The 21,173-nt window shown below is 45.3% G+C and overlaps 1 protein-coding gene across 3 annotated transcripts in view; it reads left to right on the top strand.

The window, feature by feature from the left end:
- Positions 1-21,173, top strand: part of SLC5A10 (solute carrier family 5 member 10) — a 1,126,075-nt gene that overhangs the window by 417,603 nt on the left and 687,299 nt on the right. For all 3 annotated transcript variants that reach the window (XM_069645685.1, XM_069645684.1, XM_069645682.1), the window contains one exon: positions 14,305-14,410. In XM_069645685.1, the coding sequence (XP_069501786.1) occupies positions 14,305-14,410 (106 nt within the window). The remainder of the gene's footprint in view (positions 1-14,304; positions 14,411-21,173) is intronic.

Genomic DNA, 21,173 nt, shown 5'->3' with positions numbered 1-21,173 from the left:
GACAAATGTACCACCGCTCCCATTTTAAGACACCCAAACCCTGAGCTTCCATTTATAGTGGAAACTGATGCATCCAGTGCAGCAATGGGAGCTGTATTATTCCAGAAAGATACCGAAACCGGTCAACTTCTTCCAGTGGCCTTCTAGTCCAAGAAGTTTTCAACAACCAAATTAAACTACAGCATCACAGATAAGGTATTGCTAGCAATCAAACACGCGTTCATGGAATACGATTTTGTTAACACTTATCGTCCAGGGGGACCTAATGGCAAAGTGAATGCCTTGTCAAGGATTGGAGAGAGAGAAGAGATCCAAAGTACAACAGATCCCATAAACATAATTCTAGAAGAGAAGGTGCTGGGAGTCACTGGATCTTCAGAAGAAGACTTGAAGGCACAAATTCTACTTAACATGACCACTTCAGAATTAGAGGCTTGGGCATCAAGAGGACCTAAATTCTGCCTTCGAGAAGGTTTACCTTATTTCCAGAGTCGGCTTTACCTACCCAATCAGGAGTTACAAAAGAAAGTTATGGCAGATTACCATTGAGCCACATTGGAAGACCACCCTGGAATCGCTAAGACCACAGCCAAAATCAAAAGGCTTTTCTGTTGTCCAACATTATGCAAGGATACCATAGATTTCATCCAAACTTGTGGTATTTGTGCTCAAAACTAAAGCTTAAAGCAGAGACCAGCAGGACTGCTTCAACCGTTACCCGTCCCACCGGCAACATGGCATACCATTTCTATGGACTTTATTACGGAGCTACCTCCTTGTTCGGGATATAATGCAATCCTTGTAGTGGTGGACTTATTTTCCAAAATGGCGCATTTCATTGCCCTTAAAGGGCTTCCTACTTCCTCAGTCTTAGCAAAGGTGTTCCTGGAAAAAATTGTACATCTTCATAGATTTCCATCTACAGTTATCTCTGATAGAGGGAGCCAATTTGTATCCCAATTTCGGAGAAAATGTTGTGAGTTGGCTAAAATTGAAGTGCGTCTATCTACTAGTCACCATCCACAAACTGACGGTCAAACAGAGATAACCAATCAGACTCTTGAACAATACCTTCAATGTCTTCTCCACCAGATAAATTGTTCCTGGGTGGATGTCCTTTCGATCGCAGATTATGCTTATAATAACTCCGAACACACTTCCACAGGTTATACTCCTTTCTACATACTTAACGGTTTTCACATCCTCAGACCTCTACCTTTGATCCCACAGAATCCTTAGAGATGCCAGCAGTACGGAGTCTTCCTGATAACATTACCAGAGTACAAGAGGTTCTATGACATTTGACTACAGCAAAGGAAAACCAAAAGAAATGTGCAGATAAACTTTGAAGAAAATCTCCAGAGTATAAGGTGTGAGACAAGGTATGTTTGTCCTCTAAACACATTGCACTAGGCCCACGTAAATTCCAACCTAGATTTCTGGACCATTTCTGGTGGAAACTATTGTCAACCCAGTAGCTGTAAGATTAAACTTGCCATCCCACATGCAAATTCATCCGGTATTCCATGTTTCTTTGATAAAGCCAATGAATCCAGGGACCAGATTACAACCACCACCAAAACCCCTAATCATAGAAGGTGAACACAAATTCATAGTAAAAGAAATTTTAGATTCCAAGATTGTCAAACATACATTTTTCTACCATGTAGATTGGAAAGGGTTTGGTCCACAGGACAGGACTTGGGAACCTAGCACAAACATTGATGCCCCAAATTACTTCAGAAGTTTCATAAAAACCACCCTACTAAGCCAGGACTGGAGGGTTCATCCTTGGGAGGGGTCTGGGGGGGAAACTGTCATGATCCCAGTAAATGAGTACAGTTCCCATACAGGCATACAGGAGAAGCAAAGGACATCACATCAGTCAGCAGGTCAACAGTGGGTACAAGCCTGGCACAAACGGCATTTGTACCATTCTTAGCATGTGCACCCATAGGCTCTCATAGTGCTTACAGTGGTTTTCATACACTAAACATGGCTGCCACTAGGTCCATTGATAATTTACAGCACACTGTATACATATTGCAGAGGGAGCTACATAAACCCCACCTCCGCTGGAGTGCTCGATTCCCGTCTGCTCTACTGACAGCGGGTAAAGCTACCAGCGTCTCTCCTCACAGAACCTGTCAAAGGAGAAAAACAGAGACATTAGTTTTTGCAGAAAAAACAACAGAATTCCATAGTATTTGAAAAGACTTAGCGAACCAAAGTATTTCTTCAGTCAGCTTTTTTTGTTCATAGCCACAGCATCTTCTTCAGTAGTTCCCTCACAGCCGCAGCATCTTCTTCACAGCAGTCTTCGTTCACGGTTGCAGTACCTTCATTCAGAAGTTTCCTCAGCAGACTCTGCATCTTCCAGAGGTATTTCTTCTTCAGTTTTCTGAAAACCTGCAAACAAAAGGTTTTTCATTAATGAACAAACTTAATAGAAATAAGAAAGAAGAAGTTTAACTAAGTTACGTACCTGAAGTTTCTTCAAGTTTTTACCGCTTGGTTTTTATTGCGCTCTTCCCTAAAGGCTGCAATTACTCCGCGTAGAAAAACTTACATTTGTGAAACTTCTCTTCATCCCAAGTAATTTTGCAGTCATTCCGCAGCCACTAACCTTTCCGAAATCCAAGAACCTGCAAGATTAAGAGAAAAATATTAGAAAGGAGAAATAAAAAGTATGGTGAGCATTGTAGTGCAATTCATACGTTCGGCGTTGATGAGGGTTATTTCCAAAAGATCTTCGAATCCCATTGGAACAAGGGGTCTATTTAGGCAGGACAATTATTTGTCGACCAGCTCTGCATTGTAATATCAAGGCTGTGTTACTTAAACATATTAAAATGTTTTACTGTATTTTGTTGACTCCAATGTTTTCAGTGTGATGAAATCCCTGGCATAACTCGCTGGTGGATGATGGGGGTTGCCAATGAGGCTGGGTGCCACCACTGGGCAACAGATGCTGGGTCCAGGTGCAGCATGAGGCGGGCACCCCCCCCCCCGCACTCTTCCCCCTCTCCATGTATGGCGACTATGCCATGCACGAGAGTCGGAGGCTCGTCACATTGCCGAAGTAGATGCATCTGCCCCTGCAGAGCTGGTCGCTCCTTCTTGCTCAGCTCCCCTCATGTGGGTGCTGAACCCAAAACCTTAAACCACAGGGGGAACTAATATGACCTGAACCAAGAGATGGAATGCAAGCAATTCACACACGAGTCAATTACCAAAGAGCTCCACACTCATACAAATGAGATTGGCTAGGGTAAAAGAGCCCACCCCGGGAGCAAGGGCCAGGGTGTGGCAGGCAGGGAGAAAGGCGAATTCCCCAAAGGAAAGGGAAGACAAGACAAAGTCACCACCCATGGGCAGGCCCTGTAATTCTATCCCCATCCCAGGTACCAAAGGAAACATACAGGAGTGCCCTTGTGGTAGAATGCTGTGGTAGTAAATGGGGAATATATATTTTTAAGTTGGCTGGAGAAGTGAACAGAATAAGCTGGTAAAAGAGTGGGGGGGACTGAAGGAGTGCCCCTGGAACTTGGTGACACCAGGAGCAGAAGGCTGCAGAGGCGACCCAGAAGGCTGGGTAAAGGTGGACCTTGGAACTGGGGAACTAAGAGCCGTAGAGGTGTGAAACATGAATGTATCATGGGTCTGGGGAGTGAAAGGCCCAGAAGGTTGGGTGCAGAGTGACCCAGAATGCAAGGAGCAGACAGATCTAGAAGGCTGGGATGAGAAAGACACAGAGATATCAGACCAAGAGAGGTGGAAAAGGAAAGAGAAGGAAATAGATAAAGAGTTGGCTAAAGAGTTATTGAAAAGCGGAGAAATATTTGGAAGGAAGGGGGAAGAAGTGTTAGGGAACAGTGAGCGAAGATGGTGGAACCAAAAACACCAAAAGGCTGCACCAAGAAGAGGTGACGGAGCGAACTTGTATTGAGGCCCAGGGCAGGATGCTTTCGGAACAAGACTCGAGGCAAGATGCTAAAAGCAAGAGAGGGACTGTAAGGGGCTGGAAAACACAGACCTGGTGGGTGTTAGGGGAGTTAAGAGATCTAAGAAGGATCCTGAAAAGTCCTTAGAGCAGCCTCCAGTGTCCTTGCAGCTCCAGGCCTACAATGTTATACCCTACCTCCCCCCTCTGCTTCGCCCTCTGATTGTATCTTCTTAAACATCTCGATTTTTGGACTATTGTAATTCGCTTTTTCTTGCTCAACCTGCTTTTCGTCTCCAGCAATTGCAAATTCTCCAGAATTCTGCAGCCAGGCTGGCCATTGTTGCTGCTAGTTATTCCTATGCATCTCCCATGCTGAACAGTTTGCACTGGTTGTCTGTGGCTAAACAGATCAAGTTTAAGGCCCTTTGCATCATCCATCGGGCCTTTTATAAAACAGGACCTGAATAACTGCAAGTTCAATTTTGTCAGTATGCCCCCTCCCCCCCCCCGCTCCACCACTGTTCATTCCGCTCCTCTTCTGCCTTGCAGATTCTGGTTCCTTGCTTCGAGTTTTCTTGTGTGGAAGGTCACTCTTTCCCTTTGGCCACAGCTCAGCTGTGGAACTCCATCCTCCTGTCCCTTCATGAGATTGTTGACCATCTGTCCTTCTGGAGCGCCCTGAAGACCTTTCTGTTCACATCTTGAACTTTTGCTTGCTGCCCCTTTTCTTGCTCCCTTTACAGTTTCTACCCCATGATTTCCTAGCTGGTGATGGTTGCGCTTAAGAAATGCAGTTAGCATAACATTGAAGCACAACCTCACTGCAACATCACCTGGATCCCGCTAAAAGGCTCCCATTCGTGACTGACCATAGAAGAAGGCTGCAGGAATGTCTTAAGCACAACAATTAGTACCAGAGAGAGAGAGAGAGAGTTCCCAAGAAGACTATGAAATAAAAGTGCAGGAAACTCTTAACTTGGAAACTGAGGCCCCCAAGGAGATCATGGAAGAAGGGCCTGTAGCCCATTAAACCCAAGTCTACAATCGTACAGGTCATTTCATCAACCTGGGTGGGACCTGGTCCTAGGATTACGTTGAACTGGGAGACCTTTTTTTTTTTAACTTGTTTTTATTGAGCTCGACAACACACAGAGATACACAGTTAATGCAAGCAAGTCATGAAATCAGTTTACAATCCACAACACAGAGGCATCACTATACAAGCATCAGATCTAAACAAAGCACAGGTGCATATAATTAGGGGAGATTGCAACCAGAGTGAGGACAGTATATACATCATAGAGCGTTACTGAGAGGAGCGTGGCGGAGAAGAGGTCTCCGAATCTGAGGCCAAGGCAGACATATAATCGCGGAATCTGCACCAGATGTCTCTTGGTCTTGAGTACGAGTGTTGTGTCGCCCCCCAGGCTTCCTCGGTATCATGCGCCGAGGTTACTGCCCGGAGCCACTGCGCATGTGTGGGTGCCCTGGGGCGAAGCCAGCACAACACTATACAGCGAACCGCCAACATCAGACAAAGACCTGCCAACTTCTTTGAATCACGTTTCAAACCGGGAAGGTCATGGAAAAGGCAGCGCATTGGGGAAGGGTCTATGGTGCAGTCTAATATGTCTGATATAGTGGAGCATACGTCTTACCAGTATTGTGTCAGGTGTGGGCAGTTCCATATCATGTGTATGTAATCAGCCTGGCCAGTGCCGCATCTGGGACAATTAGGAGAGGTCTCATGAAACATACGATGCAGTCTAGTCGGTGTGTGGTGATACCTGAGTAACAACTTGAATTGCAGTAGTTTAAATCTGGAGTTATATGATACCTCTTGGGTACGTGCACACATATACGGGCCCAACGCACATCGTCAATCTCAACTCCAAGATCCTCCTCCCACTTCATTTTAAGTTTAACAAATGAGGGGGCGGCCCTGGTCTGTATTAAATTATAGAGTCTGGATACTTTCCCTCTGAAGGAATCGGATGCACAGAGTTCAGCTATCAAAGGTTCATCCGGTGGGACCGAAGGAAATTCGGGGAATTTAGTTTTTAGGACCTTCCTGAGTGAGGAGTATTGTAGCCATGCCGATGGTCCACGCTTGAGCGCCAAAGGGAGATCCGACCACTCCAGGAAATTGCCTTCAACAAAGACCTCACGAAGGGACAAGAAACCTGCCATCGTCCAACGAGCGACCACGGATGGAGGGATACAGGGGACATCAGGGAGGAAATTCCAGAGAGGGAGGTCACCATGAAACGGGTCAGGGGTAGCAACCGTGTTCCACATTTTAGTAAGAGCAAGTGATGTGCTCAGCACAGGGTCTATAGAATCAGGATCTGATGGGGCTGGCTTAAGAATGAGGGAACCAATCGCACGCTCCTTAACCTTAAGTTTCTCAAGACGGACATGAGGAGGGGTATTCGACGTGCTGAACCAACAGGAAGCAAATTGGGACTGAGCTACTATCCAGTATCTAAGGAAATCAGGGGCACCGAACCCGCCCAGTGCCTTGGGAGTGGTGAGCGTGTTTAGTTTAAGTCGAACCGCTCCAGAGTGCCAGAGAAAGGAGTTGACAATGCCGCGAAGCGTCTTAAAGAATCCCTCGCCTGGCCACAATGGAATGTTTGTGAAGCGGTATAGGAGTTGGGGCAGAACAATCATTTTTAGAATTCCTATCCTGCCAGCAAGGGAAATAGGGAGACGGGCCCAACTCGCGGTTTTGGTGGTCAGGGCGGCTAGGTAATTCTGGTAGTTATCAGCGCGTAGTTTCTCAGCGTGGCGTGAGACCAGGACTCCCAAGTAGGTGAAAGTGGATTGGGACCAAGTAAGGCCCAGCAGGTCGGACGGTGGCTGTGTGCCGTCCGTGAGTGGGAATATGGACGATTTAGAGCAGTTAACTTTAAGACCAGAGATATATCCAAAGCGGGTGACATCATTGAGAATTGGAGCGAGGTTCGTTTCGGGAGAGCGGACGTATAGTAGGGCATCGTCCGCGTATAGGGAAACAATGTCTGCTTGTCCCGCTGAGCGCAGGCCTCTATGAGAGTGTGAATGTCGCATCATGTCGGCAAAGGGTTCGATCGCTATTGCAAAGATCAATGGGGAGAGAGGGCACCCCTGTCGCGTCCCTCTGGCTACCTGGAAGAGGGCGGAACACCTATCCTCAGTGCGTACTCTAGCCACTGGGTTGGTGTATAGCAGTCTGACCCAGGACCGAAAAAAGGGGCCAAATTTGCACTTTTCCATGACTCGCCACAGATACTCCCAGGACACCGAATCAAATGCCTTCTGCATATCAAGTGTGACTGCCACTGCTTGTGTTCGGGGATTAATTCTGCTGATCACGTTAAAAAGCCGCCTACGGTTTAGTGATGTGGACCTACCTGGGACAAATCCCGCTTGATCAGGGTGTACGATATCAGGCATGAATACGGCCAGGCGGTTAGCCAGTAGTTTAGCAAATATTTTTACATCGCAGTTTATTAGCGAGAGGTGGCGGTATGAGCCACACCGAGTAGGTGGCTTACCCGGTTTAAGAAGGACAGTAATCATTGCCTCGCGGAGTGAAGGGGGAAGCGTGCCTGTTTCGCAAGTTTCTTCCCACAGAGCCAACAAGTGTGGCACCAGGATTGATTTATAACGCTTGTAAAAGTCCATAGGGAGACCATCCGGGCCGGGGGCCTTCCCCGCAGCAAGTGACTCAATGGCCTTAGTCAGCTCCTCCGGCGTGAAGGGTCTGTCCAAGGAAACGGTAGCGTCAAAGGATAGGGCTGTAAGAGGGAGCTTCTCAAGGTAGTCATCGATTTCTGAGATATGGGTTCCAACCACCTTCGAGTAGAGGGACGCATAAAACGTAAGAAACTCTGTGTTGATGTCTTGGGGCAAAGTGGCTAGTGTACCGTCGGATCTCTCTATTGCTGGGATGTTGGGTACTCCAAACTCGTGCCGAATCAGCCTGGCCAGCACCGGGCCCGGCCGCTTGCCCTCCCCGTAGCGCCTAACTGCCTGAGGACTGTCAAGGAATTTAACTTCGCGCTCAGCAAGATTGCGGAATCTATCTAATTCACGACCCAGTGATGCCAGTGCGTCAGGGGAGTGATCGTGTGTGTATTGGGTCTCCAATCTTGCGAGGGTCGACTCGCTGTCAGCGATGTCCTCACGGATACTCCTCAGGATACCACTCCCCTTGGATAGGGCAATACCCCTGATATAGGTCTTGAATGATTCCCAAAGGGTAGCTTGGAGGGGGACTGAATCCGTGTTGACCTCGAAAAACTCCTCAATAGATGACTCAAGTTCGGAGGCGAAGGTATGGTCAAGGAGAGCAGAGGGTCTCATTCTCCACTGCCGTGACCTTTCGAGGTCATGTCCCCACTTCAGGGAAATGACCACCGGGGAGTGATCCGACAGTGTTCTGGGTAGGATTGCCAGATGGGTAAGGCATCTAATCAGTATATCTGACAATAGCCATCTATCTATCCTAGAATGAGAATCGTGGACCGAGGAGTAGTAGGTATACGTGCGGGAGTCAGGGTGCATCAGTCGCCAGGCATCTGCTAGCGCCAGCCGGGGAAGGGTTGTCAGGATTGTGCGAGCTGCCTTCGATAGCTGGCGAGGTCTGGAACCCGATCTATCTAACGTGACATCCAAAATCGTGTTGAAGTCCCCGCCCCATATAATTGGGATCTGCGGGTAACTCTCAAGAAGCGATGCCAGGTTAAGAAATAATTCAGGGTCGTCGATGTTGGGACCGTATATATTAAGGATAGCTACATTTTGATTCTGTAATGTACCAATGATGAGTACATATCTACCGAGGGGGTCAATATGTGATTGGGAACAGCTAAATTTCAGGTTTCTGTGGATTAAGACGAGGACACCTCTGTTCTGGGTGGAATAGGTTGTGTAATATCTCTGGGGCCCCATTGCTTGGCAAACCTCTCACATTGTTTAGCACAGGCATGTGTTTCTTGTAAACAAAGGATTTGTGTACCATGACGCTCTGCGTAAAGTTGTATTTGCCTCATCTTTTTGTAATTGCCCAGTCCCCTAACGTTCCAGCTCATAAAGGCTATGTTGCTATCCACCGTCTATATGGAGGGTATGTTTGGATTGTGCTTTGCATAAGAGGATGGGTTCTGAAAACTGCAGCCAGAACCAACATACTATTCGGTTTACACCTCTGTGTTGCAATGGCGAACCGTGCGTGGTTCCTCTGGTAGGTGTCGAGACTTTTTTAAACATAACTCCCCATCCACCCAATACCCACCCACATCCCTCCCCAAACCTGAGGGATGAGTCCCAAACCCCCCCACAACAGTAACAACTTCTCGGCATCAGCGCCTGGGGGGCTGTTAGCTGACCGAGCAGTGGCGCAACGGACTGTAGAGGGTATAGAAAGGATACATTCAGCTGGAGTCTCTAACAGGCACAGTGAGGACCGTATGAGATGCGAACATAGTATTACCGATCAAAAGGAGACTCGATCATAACACATTAGTGCATTCCCACAATCGCTGAACAAGACATTCGGTACATTTAGTATATAATGCACCGCTAGGGTTCCAATAACCAATAAACATAGTGAGCAAATATCGCCCCGAGGGGCCGTGGTTGAGAGGATAAATACAACAATGATAACTTATCAACGGGCTATCATGAATAAAGTGAAATACGGGCTGTTACCAACCCGACCAACTCAGCAAGAAGCTTCCAAAGCTGAAGATAATAAGGGTTTAGCCGGGAAAGTGTTCATCCAGGAATTTAGAAGCCTCCTCTGGGATTGTAAAGAAAAAGGTTTTGTTAGAGTGTTCGATGCGCAATTTTGCAGGGAACAGCATAGAGTACTTGACTCCTAGGTCTCGGAGTCTTCTCTTCACAGCCACAAATGTCTGACGTTCACGTTGCACCGCCACCGAGTAATCCGGGTAGAGGTGGATTCTGGCCGCTCCAAGGGTAAGGTCGCCCTTGATCCTGGCTGCACGCAAAAGGGAATCACGGTCCCGAAAGTTCAGAATCCTAGCTATAATGGGCCGAGGAGGGGCGCCTGGTTTGGGTTTCGCTGTCAAAGCTCGATGTGCTCTTTCAATAGTGAATTGTGGGGACAATTTAGGAGAGTCTAGGAGTGTCATGAGGAGCCGTTCCAAGTAATCTTCCATCGGTTCCGCAATATTGTCCTCCGGAATGCCAACTATACGCAAATTATTACGTCTCGAGCGAGACTCGAGGTCATCATTTTTCTTCTCCACCACTGCCACACGGTTGGTTAGTGTGGTGACCTCGGCCCGCAGAGAGCCCAGCACATCCTCAGCAGCCCCTAGTCGAGTCTCGACCTCTGTTACTCGACCATCCGTCTTTTCAATGTGGGCTTTTATGGAGGAAATTGACCCATTCATATCGTCTAGTTTGGTATGCAGAGTGGTGAAGCCATCACGGATGTACTCCAACAACTTTTGTGAGTCATCTGAAGTCGATGGGGCTGAGATGGAGAGGGGATCCTCAGTATCATCGGAGGGCGGCTTGGACGGCGTTTTAGCAAACATGTTTAACGAACTTTGCTTTTTCCCCGCGCCGGCTCCCTTGGTCATGATGAAAACCGGAGAAGGACAGGGGCCCAAAAAGAAAATGCGTGAGCAAGTAGCATAGCACCCGGTGGCTAATTTAGTGCAGTGAATACCTGCTGCAGAAGGTTGAGTCCGCCGCCGAGGAGCCCAAGGATGGGGCACGGCTAGGCCTCAACCCCCGCACCGCAAGGCCCCAAATCACTCCGGCCCGGGCTCTCCTCGACCTCAAAGTCCGCGAATATGTGTATACGATGCTGATTCAGGTACACAGGCCGTCGATGAAAGTACTCGCGTAAATGCGGGCCAAGGCTGGCGGCGAACTGGAGGGGAGGGGGGGGGAAAGCTCCCAGCGTGGTGAAAAGGAGTTCCAAGTGGGGAGGCAGCCCCCGAAACTCGCGGGAAGCCCCGAACAAGGACTCCCAATGCGACGTTAATAATGGGCCCTGCGGTCCCACGCAGCACTCCGCGGTATCCAGAGAATGGTAGCTACTAGGTCCCCTCACCTTGTTAAGGTAGTGTTCAGGAACGCCTCGGAGAAGGGGACATGGGCAGCCGTGGGTAGATGAGTAAGCCCGCTGCGTAGTGCCGCGCGGCCCAAGGCGGAGGGAGCCAGCGGTCCCCGCTCCAGCCGCTAGCAAGTATCAGCACAGGGCAGTCCGGTCCTCCCGCTGGTCCGGTAGACTGGTTGCAGGGACGCCCCGCGCGCCCCGGAGGTCACAGCGCCTCTCTCACACAGAGGCCGCACGCGCCGGGACGTCGAGTAGTGGCACAGATCCGCAACCCCCGGAGCCCGCCACGGGGAGAGCCAGGCGTCCGCGGCGCAGCGCTCCCGACAGCAACAGCAGGGCCCACGGATGGTCTACGGGTCCCAGATTCAGGATATCGGTAGACTGTCAGCTCATACCGCGGCTGTAGTAATAAAGGTTGGTAAAGTTGTATTTTAGCGGTCAAATTAGCCAAGATGTGCCCTCGTCGTCCGGAGCTTCACACTCAGGCGGCCATCTTGTTTCGGCGCAACAGCGCCCCCCGAACTGGGAGACCTTTTATTGGGACTCTTAACTTCCCTAAGACCCCCTTTATTTTTAAGATGTCCTGAAGCACTGTCTAGATCCCGGGGGTGAGTCACCATCCTGTCAATTTTGAATACGTTATAGGCCTCCCTGTTTATATTTTTGGGCCCCACTTTGTAAACAACCCATAATAAAGCTTTTGTTAATGACATCCTTGCGTCAATAGGGACATCTGTGCGTCAATGAGTGCGAGCCATGTGATGTGCTATCTTTATTTTTTGTCTCCAGGGGCTTGGGTCATGTCTTAAGGGATTATTAAACTCTTTTCTCATAGGAATTGAATTTCAGTTCGTATAGGCAGTGCTCTTTCTCATCTTTTTCTAATGACCCTTTTCTGGTAGGATCTCGAATCTTTGAGGCGTTGCCCGTCTTTGGTCCTCCCTCCCTAGATGTAGCACTATTGAGGGATTTTCTAGTTCATTTTTGCCAAATGGTTCTCTAAGTGGGACATTCATTTTTAATCTTATAATGTCAGTTTAGGATTAGCTTGTTCCTCATTTATAGGGGAACTCAGATTATGTATTTGACTCTCTACTTGAGTTGTAGTCGTCTGGCCCAAAGGCAGAGAAGAGAATCCCTTTATCGCATATCAGACTCCAACTCTGTACTGCCAAGTGCTGCAGCGGGCGGACATTCAGAGACTCTATTTGCGTTATGAATAGTGTTCTGCATTTACCTGCTTTCAACCTACCAAGCGAAACAAAACTCATTCCCTGGTGCATTCAGCGCTTTGGTGTCACCCAGCAGATGGACTATGGTAGCAGGGTTCTTTCCAAAAGGCAGAGGGCTGCAGGAGGAACCTTGATCTTTCTCGGTCGCTTCTGGTTGAAGTCGACTCCTCCCACTGTGGGTGTGAGCTGGAGGAGCTCTTACAAGCTGTGTCTTCCTGTGACCTCCCCCAGCTTGCCCTCTGCTCTCCTGACACCACTTTATCTAGCAAGGGCAATAGTATTTCTATTTTGAGATGGTGTTTTTGACTAGCTTGAAACAGGCTAATTTCAGTTGGTTATGAATTAACCATTACTTTGGTGAGGCTAGAAAGATGCCCTTTTATCACTATTCTGCCGCTTCTTTTGCAGTTGGACTTCATATTGGGGGTCATAACTTGTACTGCAAATTGCTTTTAGTGGCTTTATGCCACATGTGAAAAATAAGAGATCTGTGTTGGTCCTGCTTGATGTAGGGCAGATGTATCTATCTGTTAAAGAGGTGTCAGGGTTGGTGAGAGTGGTGGCTTTCTGTATTTCTTCTCAGCAGTTTTCTGTGGAAAGAGCACCAGGAGAGTAAGTGATTGGCAGTTGGAGTACATAATAAAACCATTTGGAGAGATTCTGAGAAATAACAATCTAGGCACTAACCTCTTTCTGGAAAGTGATGGCATGGTGGAGAAAGTGTTGAGGTGATCATTTAGCAGTTACCCTCCATTACCAAAGCGAGGATGTGGAATTTGTACGTTAATTTACTCCGGCCCATAGGCCTATTTTTTGGTATATTTGGGGGTATTGAACAAAGGGCTGCAGGACCTGAAGAAGGGATTGGATGCCTAGATATGAGTGGACAATTATTATCAAAATGTCAAAAAATCCTTCCATTAAGCTAGGGTGCTTGATGGGGTCACCAAGATCTTGAATCAGCCTACGACAGGCTTGAATTGATAAAGGACTAACTAGTGTTTATGTTGGATGGCCTATGTTGGACCTATTGGAAACATTCATTGTGTACATTATGCACTATTCATGTTTACTTTTCATGCACTTTATTTAACCGGATTCATTGAGTAGTCTTTTGCTATTTTTGTACATTGAATGTGTTTTTTGAAAATTGCTTTTTTGTATTTGTGCATATTATGGTTTTATTTAATATGTGGTTATGTATTTATATTTGGTATGTGTATGTGGCAATTATAAATATTGATGTGTTGCCTGTTTTTGGTTTTTCTATGATTAATACAATTATGTGAATAATTTCCTGGGTGTGGCCATCAATGATCCCTGCCCGAGCACCAGAATAAGATTGATTTATTATTATTTAAATTATAGCCACAGTTTGTTGTGAGATACCATTTTGTGTTTATACCATGTTGGATCTAGGCACAGCTAGCTTGAGATCCACATCTGGACATACCCTTCCCACTCTGGGTGACCTTTGCAAAACAGAAGCATGATGAATGGGAGGTTTTAAAAATAACCATAACTGCCTATTTAAAACCTTCTTTTCTGATCTCGCTGTGCCTAGAAACACAAGCTACTCTTCAATGAGGTAAAAACATGGTTGTGGTTGCTCGTGCGGAAGGGATGTTATCTGACTGGGCTGAACTGCGGCTTTTGGGGTTCGACTAAGCCTGGTGTGGATATGGTGTTTCCCATTCTAGAATGATCTGGCAGGATTTATTCAAAACCTTCCACTCATCACTCTTAGGTTTTGATGTTTTTTCTTCTCTATACACCCATTATGATGGTAATGGGTTAAGCCCACTACCTTATTGTTATATCCTAGAGGGGTCAGGGACCAGAGTTCTATCTACATTTGCAAGATGCAGTGCAGTCTTAGAAACCATTGTTTGTAATGGGGCGCAGCAACCCAAAACATTGACATCAACACCAGAGTCAGCAAAGAACCCACCCTTATTGGGTCACAATGGTCCAGAGTCATATATTTACACTTTACTCATATGGTTCTTTGTCTTCATGAAGCCTTTGCTTTTTTTGTCCAGACAGACCTTTACTCCGGGGCCCTCTTTGTGCAAGTCTGCCTGGGATGGAACCTCTATCTATCAACGGTCTTGATGCTGGTGGTCACCGCTATGTACACCATTGCAGGTAAGGCGGCACAGAGCAACCACTTGATTTGGCCTTCAGGAATCTCCACTGTACATTGTCTCCAGGACAGTGGATACGCTGTTTGCTGTCTCCCCGCCCAGGTTTTCTTTTGCTCTCCTTGTTCCTGTGCGTTGTAAACAGTTAGACAAAAAAATATGAACGACATCCCTTTGATCATAACTTGAAGAATAGGAAGTACTCACAAGATGCATAGGTTGCCATCTACACGGCAAGGTTATGCCACGTTTGCATTTGGGTGAAAATGGAGCAAAACCATTTTGTACGACTTCTGGTTATGTAAAGAGGAAAGAGCAAGCCCTTTTCATTAGCCCATCTAAATAAAAAATGGAAGGTGGTGCGATTGGAACAAATTACATTTTGCAAAATGCTTGCTGTTCACTTAATAGACAATTGGAAACACCATGTGGTCTCGAGGTAATCCTATCTTTCACACTTCCTCCATCAGAATATTACATACAGGCTATGAATGGAAGATGCTGCCTGCCAATGACATGGTCTTCTGTCATAATTATAATATGCATCTCAGATAACATCAAAAATGGAACACCCAGCTGCCAGAAATAATGATTAAAGAGGAGAAATCCTTAATGAAAAATAAACAATCAGTAGGAGGAGAGGTCAGATCATCAACACAGATCTCTTCTTTTTCACATGTGGCCCTGTTCCGCCAGCTAACCACCCAGCAGAGAACATATATTAAGTGGACTGAGCTTTTTATAGCATAGGGCCTTTGATTCTTTTTTATCTATGTTACTAACATCCTACTCTACTGCTTCTAGCTTCCACTTCTCGCCTGCCACGGGTCACTCTATTCCATAGAAAAGGATGAGCGGCAGATGCTTTTTGGTCTTGCTACCTCAGCTGTGGAATGATCTTCTCCCCCATCCGTGCTGCATGAATGATGGCATAGGGTCTGAAACACAAATATTTGCAATTGAACACATTTAGGGGGTGGTTGTGTGCATCCCATATGTGCAACTACTCCCTTGTATTCGATTAACAGAGCACAGAACTGGAGCAAATCAGGATACAACTGGGGCCTGTCTGATACGCCCTCAAGTAGATCTTTGTCAATTGCATTTCTGATGAACATTTCAGAGATGCCCCTGGAAACTCCAGATTTGCTCCAGTTTTAGGCTCACTGGCTTCTCTTCATTCGTTCCAAAGCAAATTTGTGTGAATCAGGACATAAATATTTAGGCAAGCAATGAAGACACTTCAGTTTTCCCAATAATTGGTCCCTTATGTTGGTTAGACTCTGTATACTTAATGTCAAGAAGCCATATCCATGGCAGCTGTAAAAAGGTTACTTACCAGGTTCTAGTATTTCTGCTGTTTGCATCTGTTTAGAGTCACGTGCTATGCACAGTCTATTATCAAGTGGTAGTTCCAGAGTATTACAAGTTATTTTGTTTAGAAGTAAAATTCGGCATTGACAGGGGCATTTATGCCACACTATCTCTACCCTAAGTATTCAGATACCCGCAGTGCCTATGTCATCTGTTTGTTTTCCATATTATGATGGTGAGCGTGTAGTATGAATACATAATTTATCCCCCCAATAAAGTGATGTTTTCTTTTAAGTAATGTTTTTCCTCCAGGGCTTGTGAATAAGATTCACATGCTATGCATAGATTACCAAGCAGCATTTGTTGTTGGATGCAAGTGTGCAGTTGGCAGGACAGAAAACATGTTCCAGAAAACCAACTGGGCCACCTAAGCATCTGCTTTTGTTTGACTGTCTATGAAATAGTGCTGTGTGAATGTATGTATATGAGCTGCTTTGAAAATAGTCACCAATTGACATTGGCTATAAAATCTGGGACTGCCCCTGTGCCTCGAATAGAATGAGCCTGGGGCTTTCCTTTTAGTGTTTTGTGAGCAAGTGTGCAGCATTCTTGAAAGCAGCTTACTAACTAAACCAAGTGTCTAGCTAAGCTTGGTTTACTTACAGGAGTTCCCCCTTGTCCTTTCACAAAAGACACCAAAATTGACTTGTTTTAGTGTGCGTTTGGTTGTGAGCATATAGAACATTACCGCCATTCACACATCTAGGGAATATACAATCTTTCTGTCGTTTCTGTGTTCTGAAAGAAAGTGGGTAGCTCAATGGATTAGTTCACGTGAACCTTTGGAGAAAATAAATGTGGCTGTGCTTGAACACCACTTTGTCTCTGTGCCAATGGTGATAGATGGTTCATATGCGGTAGCAGGAGAGTTGCAATCACCACTGAATATCGAGGAGCTACAGAGAGAACCTGACAGGTGCAAAGTGATGTCATAAGGAGAAGATACAATGACACACTGAAACAATATAACAATACTTAAAGAACTAAGATGTAATTAAAGAAACAAGAGTAAGCATGCATACAAGTGAGATGAAACCATATACACAAAGATGAGTAGTGAATGTATATACGCAGAAACGCAAGGTAGAGGAGCCGCATAGAAGCTTGCTGCACTAGAAAACATAACATGGTTAAAGCGGCCATGTTGGTAAGATGGACGCTGACTCTCAATGATAGTAGTCGAAAGGCTCGAAGGAGAGAGACCAGCGCTGCAGAGCTAACAGAGGCTGGAAATACAAATTTGTGCATAACCAAAGAATACCTGTTGGCCAGAGATCAAGGATGCCACAGAGAGAAGCTACTCAGGGGTACAAGGGGAGTCAATGAGGATAAGCAATGTACGTAGGACATATTTTTCTTAAATTAAGTAAATGAGCAAACAATTGTGAATGCCAAGTATTAACGATTAAAGATGCAGAAAAGCATTTCTGAGACGGAACAAACAAGTTTCCAGAGGCCGAAGAGGGTAATGACACCTAGGATAATTGAATCAAATAGCACTAAATAAAACACTAAATTAACAAAATCGTGGTCTCTTCACACGTGATTCAGGACTCGAAAACAAGGCATATTCATTAGGCTCCAACTGAAGATAGTGGTGTACCTACACTCCCTTAAATTTCCAAAGAAGAGAACATCCAGCAAGGTCAAGTACAAAGGAGTAGCCTTGGCCGATGAGAAATGGTAGACTAATTGGGCAAGTGGGCAGTAGTCTGACGTTGTTCTCTCCACCCGGGTTTCAATTTGCTTATGTGATGCTAACATGCTGAGTATCCAAGGTTGGGAGAGAACGCCAACCAATCAAAAGGCCTATGCAATAGTGAGCATACATTGTTGCAGAAGCCAATCCACTGTTTTGCTGCTATAGTCCGTATCATACATAGTTAGATGGAAGTTCGAAGCTGGCCTGCCTGAAGTGGGGCATTCAATAATGTTACGAAGACCTAAATGAGCTATGAGTAGATATGTTGCCCTAACGGTTAGGGCCTAACCAATCCTTCCGACCAACAGGTTTTATTATTTGCCACATAGGATGTCATAGCTGACACACTGAGTTATAAAGCCTTTGTATAACCAAATTATTGTGTGTGTGTGTGTGTGTACTACGAATCGTTTGCCAGATTGCCCTACTTTATTTAATTGATAACAAAGTAGTACATTGCCATATTCTTTGAGTCTGTCCAGTTATTTGGGCCCAAGATTATTTGTTATGGGAATTCCATCCTGCGCATGGACATGCCCAAAAAGTGCAACTGTGCATTTGGTAGCGGTGGGATGGTTCAGATCGAGATCCTCGGATTCTGGATGTCTTCTACCATTACGGGAAGACCGCTGAGTTTCCTGCGGAGAGCGGTGCTATAACATGTGTGACCTGAGATGGTTGACAGGTGCCCCTTTGAAGACATTCCTGTCCGGTCCCCACAGGCGCCCTGTGGACTGAAAGCAAACTGGTTGATTGGGAAAGAGTCGACAATGAAGGCCTCGAGATGAATAGCAGATGTAAGTAGAAACATTGAAAGTGGCAAATTAAAGTGGCGGCCTAGGTTTGTGTGTATATGTATGTTTGTGTACATACATGTATAGGGGGAAAGTAACAGGATTTGTTAGGAAAACGGGGTTACCTCAATAACCTTTCTCAAAGAGGAAGAAGGGGCCACACCACACTCCAGAACAGAGTATTATTTAAGGGATTCCTGCAACTACAGCCAAAGAAGGGTGCGTGACATACTCTAAAAAGAAGTAAAATAGAGATGAGATATGTCTATCAGGAAGATAGGAAAAGACGATCATACAAAAAGTGTGCACACGAGTTTTGGGGGCTTTTAAAAATTATCAGTGTAAAAAATATACTGATGCATTTTGTATTAATGATGATAAAATAGGATGGAAGTTTGAAAAATATAAGAAATATAGCAATCAAAACAGACAAATTATTAAACCCTCGAAAAGCAAGCAATTGGGGCCAATCAAACCTAGGAGGGATAACATCTGAGAAAAAATAAGATGAAGTAAGATTCTTAAACTATCCATAATAATAACAGAATAGTAAGAATTGATAAAAACTATAAACAAAGAGACAAAATGGGTGTCATTGTATACATTTGAAATGTTTTTGGGAGAAATTGGTTTGTTGGTGATCAGCAGTGATTAATAGTGCTGGCCAAAGTGATTGTTGAAGTGTGATTAATTAAATAATAAACAAGAAAACCTGGTAAACATTGACAGTCAAAAATGACTTGTCATTGTGGGGGACACTAATTTTTTACATCTATGTAGGACATTACCAAGATACACATCTAAGATCAGGAAGTACCACGCTGAATGGGTAAAAGACACGACTAATAAAACACTTAAGCCGTGGCCTCAAGAAGGGTAATTATCAAAGGCAGTGCTGTGACACATGAAAACATACTTGCATTCTGCATACATGGGGAAGAAGCTACAGAAAAGGTTGGCTGTTTTAGAATTATGGAAGATGTACCAAAGTGAGATGGAAGATCCACCCGAGATGGAGTGGTGCTTAATCAGCATAAAGCGGAGGGCGTAATGCCCTCAGCTCCCCTTTCTCATCCTAAAAACGATAGTACAATAGAAGATAAACAGGGGATTTATCCTCTAAAGAAATTAAAAGCAGCAGAGGGGTATGTTAATCCAACATACGCACCTCCCGCTTTTAGCAGCGAAGACAGCATGGAAGATAGCACGAATAAAGAACTATGTGCACATGCGATGAACATAAAAAGCATGGTGAGAAAGGACACACCGATAGAAATAGAGGAGGAAGCCAGAAGACAGAAAAGAGAGAAAGACAAAATGGATGACAATAGTACAAGACGAGTGGAAGGGAAGACAGATGTTGCTTAAATTAGATTGAAAAGGTATTGACAATGTTAAAGAGAGAGAAGAAAGAGGAAAGGAATGAAAAAGGGCATATAAGAGAAGGAAAAAGAAAAAAGAGGAAGAACAGAGAAGATATGAAGAACAGAGAAAAGAGAAAGAAAATAAGAGAAGAAATGTGCAGAAATAGAAGCCCAAAGATTGAAAGAAGGTAGGTTACAAAGAATGTGAGAGGAAGAAGAGAACAGGGAAATGAGAATGAGGGAAGAAGAAATGAGAAAGAGTAGGGGACAAAGAGATGACAAAATAGATTGTATTATTTATAGAAACATGATACCCATTGAAGCATGAGGATGATGGGAAGAAGAGAGAGATTCACAGCAGTCCCACCGGGAGCTGTAAGGGATACAGAGAGTACAGACATGGGCCGATGAGCATGAGGCAGAAGGCATAGGGAAAAGGATTGGGGATCTATATAAGCAAATGAGAGAGAAGAGTGGCTATGAGGCTATGGGGAGCATTGCAAGAAACCCATCAAAAGAAACAGGAGATAAAGTGGACAACACACTGATGGATGAGCATAGAACGCTGTCCCTAAGTAGGCTAGATCTTGATGACGAGGAAAGAGATAATATTCATACCAGTTGGGGTATAATTATGTCAGATGAAGAGAGGGAGGAAAATGAGAAAGCACAAAGAGAAGACACATGTGGCTTTTTGATAGACCTGAACATAGAGAGAGGTGTAAAATGGTCAGAATTAGAAGACCCAGAAGAATAAACACCAGAACTGACACCATATTCTGAGTGACCACTAGCACAGTTGTGCAGTGCTGGGGATATGTCCCCACCTTATCTAAGCAGGTTAAAGTCATTACCAGGAAGAAGGTGAATGGGCGAATCCATCCCCACATGGAAGAAGCAAAGCACAGTGGGGTATGATTTTAGACCATGATTTACACAATTCCGGTTATTAGAGAAAGGGGGAGGATGACAGTAGTATATTCCATGGCCACAAATGGACAAAAATAATCTGAAATGTAAATGACCTAGTTTAACTGCAGGTGCAGGAAAATGGATTTATGAGTTAGAATGCCAGCGGGAATTACGTTAGCAGTGGGTGATGTAAAAGGCCTACTGGCAGCTATTCTTGGGGAGAGAGCTGACATCATTTGGAGACAAGCAGGGTATGCAAGTGTAACTGCACAGAACATATGACTTTCACAATTAACCTTGATGATGCCAGACAGACTTCCAGCAGACATTAGTATGTACTAAGCAAATGTGCCCTAGTTCTGAGCACTTCATATTTTTCACTTCTGTTGTACTTTGAATACCTTAGTTTCGAGTGCTGTGGAATCAGCAGCACTGAGACACATATCTTTCTTTTTGTGTCCATAGCTTCAAAGCATATTTCATAGGAGTGAAGCCATGTACATCCCGGTCACCTCCTAGCAGACTTATCCTTGAGAGGTCAGTATATTTCTTATTTAAACCCACAACTGTTACGCTCACCTGGCTCCCACAGAGGCATCGATCGGAACTGGACAGCTGCGG

This window comes from Ambystoma mexicanum, chromosome 2p (genome assembly GCF_040938575.1).
Source record: "Ambystoma mexicanum isolate Mex_15411 chromosome 2p, UKY_AmexF1_1, whole genome shotgun sequence".
Classification (NCBI taxonomy): Eukaryota; Metazoa; Chordata; class Amphibia; order Caudata; family Ambystomatidae; genus Ambystoma; species Ambystoma mexicanum.
This window is presented reverse-complemented; position numbering and strand designations above follow the sequence as displayed.